The sequence below is a fragment of the Onychostoma macrolepis genome, chromosome 02, assembly GCF_012432095.1.
Source record: "Onychostoma macrolepis isolate SWU-2019 chromosome 02, ASM1243209v1, whole genome shotgun sequence".
Classification (NCBI taxonomy): Eukaryota; Metazoa; Chordata; class Actinopteri; order Cypriniformes; family Cyprinidae; genus Onychostoma; species Onychostoma macrolepis.
In genome coordinates, this window is record NC_081156.1 from 35,879,277 (window position 1) to 35,884,398 (window position 5,122).

At 32.8% G+C, this 5,122-nt stretch overlaps 1 protein-coding gene across 1 annotated transcript in view; it reads left to right on the top strand.

Moving 5' to 3' along the window:
• LOC131525926 (receptor-type tyrosine-protein phosphatase mu-like) overlaps window positions 1-1,763 on the top strand; it is a 256,453-nt gene extending 254,690 nt beyond the window's left edge. Inside the window, 1 exon segment of the mRNA XM_058753934.1 lies at window positions 757-1,763. Within this exon segment, the coding sequence (XP_058609917.1) occupies window positions 757-810 (54 nt within the window). The 3' untranslated portion in view covers window positions 811-1,763.
• Window positions 1,764-5,122: the final 3,359 nt, after the last annotated feature.

The window sequence follows — 5,122 nt, forward strand, 5'->3', positions numbered from 1 at the left end:
AACTAGAAAAATAATAAAATGACAAAAACAAAATTAATACAATTTTAACTAAATAACTTGATGTACAAAAACAAAACTAAAATAAAAATGTATAAAAACTATATAGACATATTATAGAAAACATAGAAATACTAGTGAAAAATAATAACAAGGACAAAAGCAAAATTAATACAATTTTAACTAAATAACAAAAATCACTAAAACTGAAATAAAAATTTGTAAGAACTACAGGTTTTTGTTTCTAGTGCTTACTAATTTTTATTGTATGTGTGTCTGTGTAGATTCATAACTAAAGCATACAGGTGTTAAAAGATTCAAAAATAAAATTTTTATTAAAATCACTTGACTATAAAAGTTAAGAAGACGTCTATCCAAACACCTTCATCAGTTGTAAAAACAGGAAGTAACTCTGGTAAATATATCCACAAAAGTCACATGATCAACAGACCTATAGAGGTCATGTGACTATTAACCCCTAACCCTAATCTTTTATAGTGCAGTGATTTTAATAAAAAATAAATAAAATGAAATGTTTTGAATGTTTATTGTATGTGCACTGTAAAAAAAAAGTTGAGCGAACTTAAAAAAAAATATTTTTACCAGCTTCAGCAGATTTTTGAGTTTGCTCAACTTATTTTTGTGGGAGATTCTCATATTTTTGTTTTTATAAACTTAAAACGACAAGTTGAGAAAACTTTACAGTTTTTTTTACAGTGTGGTGGAGTTCTGATGATGATCTTCTGTGTCTTTCTGCAGGATCAGTACAAGTTCTGCTATGAAGTGGCGTTGGAGTATCTGAACTCAGGCTAACGGACCGACGCTCCACGTGTGTGTGTGTGTGTGTGTGTGTGTGTAACTTCATCTGTCTGGATGCATCAAGACTGTGAAGAGCAGATTGGCGTTCCTTTCCCTGAAGCTTCGTAAGAGACTCCTTTCAACCGAAGGAATTCACAGCATTTCTGACGAACACAGATTTGCACGACGCAGCAGATCCTCATGAATACTATAATGAGCCTCCTTTGCATATTAATGAGGCGAGTCTGCTGTGATTGGCTGAAACGCTCCTGCTGTATAAACCCTATTGGTTGTTGAATTGGTGTAAATTGTGTAACATATGAAATCTCATAAGATTCGGAGATCATCATCATCATCATCATCATCGATCCAAAGCTCTTCACGCAGATGTTCCTTTGCTTTTATCGTGTTTTTAATATTGTTTGTTTATACTGTAAATATTGGAGGTGTGCTGTGATATTTATTCTGGACAATCATCTTGTACTGGTTCTTGAGTTCATATTGTACATGATCAAATATACTGTATGGATCAACAAACGTCTGCCTGCTCATAACTCACTATATTATATCTATTTCTCACGCCGAGTCCTTTTAGATCATGAACTTGTTTAACTGTCCTTGCAAAATCTTGCAAAATATCCATGTATAAAATCTCACGCAGGTTTCTAAAGTGAAATCACTCGAAGTCTTTGTTTAATGCATTATAAACGTATTCATAATGTTGTAATGCATTATATATTTTCATAAATAACTGTAACCAAAAATGCATTGTAATATCTGAAGGTTTGTTTGTCGTGTGTTTAAATGCATTATACTTTCCAAAGGTGTAACTAATGATTAATTAAGTGTTATAATGCATGATAACTGGTTATAATTATTCATGAGATCATTCAATGCATTATAAGGCATAATTAAAAACACTTTTATAATGCGTTATACATATATAAAGGCTTTATGTAAAGTGTTATTGTGAATTCATAAAAATTGCATTTATATCAAAAATTACATTAAGGTCCCGTTAGTTAACAGTTAATGCACATAAGTTAAGTAATTTGTTACAGTAAAACATTACTTAAAAACACAACTGTTCAGATGCAAGATTCTGAAAAATGATTTCTGGAAAATGTATTAAAATTAAGAAAATGTATTCTTAATACAAGAACAAACCCCAAAATCTGGTTTTCCTTTTGAATTAACAAAATAATTTTAATTTTATTCTATTTATTTATTATGATTTTTTATTATTTTAATATATCATGATTTAAGAATGTTTAGATATTTGTACTGGAAAACCAGACTAAAATATTGAGGGAAAAATAAATATTTTTTTGCGGCGTGTTAGTTTGCTTATACTTGCTTGGGTCCATTAAATAATATAACAGATGCATTTGATTTTAATAATGCATTACAAAATGCTCAAAATCACATTACATAAGATTAATGGGTTGTTTTATTTATCTAATGTTTAAAAATGGAACCTTATTGTAAAGTTTAACCCAGAATTGTATTAAATAACACAAATAAGGCTTCAGTCAAAGACTTTCATCAGATGATTGAAAAACATGCAGTTTTTCTCGGAGACGGATTTGACTCTTACGTGACTTTAAACGATGTGGAATATGAAGCATCATATGAATCACATGAACTGCTGTTATGATGCTTTATTGTCCTGACTGTCAGACAGTGATCAACATCTCCTTAAAGAAATAAAGCCATCCAGGTTTAGATTGACACGAGTTTGAGGAAATCTAGTGTTGTGGGGTCGTTCTTTCAGTAACAATAATAGAACGTTCATTCAGAATGACCTGGTCTTTAATAATGTGCTCAAAATGTTACCATAAAAACATTATTGGAATGTTTTATTTCTGAAACGTTTCAGTCGGATTTTTGTCTAAAGTTTTTTTTTAAATATTACTTGTTTCAGAGAACATTCAAAAGTAACGTTCCTGTGATTTTTGCAACATGGTATAATGGAATATTTATGGAAGCCGTTTCCGCCACTGAATAAAAAATAAAAAAGGTAATTGCGAATTTTTATCTCGCATGTGCCGAATTTTTTAAAAATACACTCACAATTGCGAGATATAAAGTCAGAATTACGTGATATAAACTTGCAATTCTGAGAACATATCAGTCTTTTTGTCCCCACAAAATTGGACTTTATAACTCACAATTGTGAGTTTATCTCACATTTCTGAGAGAAAAAAAGGGTCAGAATTGCAAGATATAGGCCAAGAAAAAACGTCAGAATTGACTTTCTCGCAATTCTGACTTTTTTCTTGCAATTGCGACTTTATATCTCGCAATTCTGACTTTTTCTTACAATTCTGACTTTTTCTCACTATTGCAACTTTATATCACGCAATTCTGACTTTTTCTTACAATTCTGACTTTTTCTCACTATTGCGACTTTATATCACACAATTCTGACTTTTTTCTCGCAATTGCAACTTTATATCTCGCAATTCAGACTTTTTCTCGTAATTGCGACTCTATATCATGCAATTCTGACTTTATATCTCGCAATTCTGACTTTATAATAGGGATGTGCCCAAATAGAGAATCTGTATTCGGAAAGGCACGGAAAACAAATAATGCATTCTACGGAGCCACAAAAGGGACATGGTTAGCCGCTTGCTAGCAGTAGCCTGTTACATTACAGTACATACAATTTCACTTGCCACATAAACAGAGAGAGGTAAGGAGAGATGACCGATAGGACGATGTCGAATGATTTGCAGATCCTGAGCACCACTGACAAACATCTAATCTTGTGAAATGTTGAAAAGTACTGCCTCTTCGTAGTAGATTAGGCTGCGTGTGATCGCAAATCTCAAAAGTGAAAGTAAAAAGCAAGCGCTCATTTATAAGTGATTTCAGTGTCCCGCATATTAATAACGGCTCCCTGAAAGCACTGAAATATATTTTTCTCGCATATATCTTATTTATTCCCTTTACGGTTGCCATAGTACACATCATTACCTTTACGAATACTGTATTTGGATTCGGGCACATCCTTACTTTATAACTCGCAATTGCGACTTTATATCACGCAATTCTGACTTTTTTCTCACAATTGCAACTTTTTATCTCGCAATTCTGACTTTATTACTCACAATTGCGACTTTATATCACGCAATTGTTTTTTTCCCCCGCAATTGCGACTTTATATGACACAATTCTGATTTTATAACTCGCAATTGCGACTTTATCACACAATTCTGATTTTTTTCGTAGAATTGTGACTTTATATCTTGCAATTCTGACTTTTTTCGCGCAATTGCGTCTTTATATGTCTCAATTCTGACTTTATAACTCACAATTGCGAATTTATATCACACAATTCTGACTTTTTTCTCACAACTGCGACTTTATATCACGCGATTCTGATATTCTTCGTACAATTCTGACTTTTTTTCTTGCAGTTGTGTCTTTATATCTCACAATTCTGATTTAATAACTCGCAGTTGCAAGTTAATATCTTACAATTCTGAGGAAAAAAGTCAGAATTGCGAGTTTGTATTACGCAATTATGAGAAGAAAAAAAAAGTCATAATTGTGAGATAAAAAGTCGCAATAACCTTTTATTTTTCATTCAGTGGCGGAAAGGGGCTTCCATAAAATATTCCCTTCACATAGTGTTTTTAAAACTTTTAAAAAATGATATTTTGAATGTTCAGAGAACATAAGGTTTTCATAACTTAATGGGAACGACCTTAACACTTGTGTGTCAGCTGGGTTACAGTAAAAAAGAGCCTGGATGAGATGAGAGTTTGTTCAGTCGAGATCACCTGTGAAACACTAATCATAATACAGCTGCTGTCAGATTATGTTATTGCTGATTGATAAATGTCACCAGATATTGTTCTCAGAATGACTAGATTAAAAATACCATCTAATGATTCTCTCTTCTCATGTGGATCAGCAAAGACACATGCGGTATCTGATCGTGTGAAATGTTTATTAAGCTTCTAGTAAAGAGCTTTTGAGAGAAATCGTGTGTTTGATGAGGGACACAACCGACATCCGCAATGCTGGAGATCCAAGAACACACGCAGAACCAATGATCACGACTGAGACGACACGCGTGTGAGTAGATCTTGTTGCTTATTCCACACAAAAGATCTCGTGTTAAACATGAGAGCTGTTTCGTCAGATTGCTTGTCCACATAAAGGTTCACCGATGTGTTTTGTTTTGCTTTTTATATTCAGTCAAGAACCCTCTTCTTATCAAGAGCCATTTCTGGATGCATGTGGTTCTTTGGAAAATAAACGTGTTGCATCTGATTCTGGATCAGTGTGAGAAGAGTGTTTGAATGACAAGATC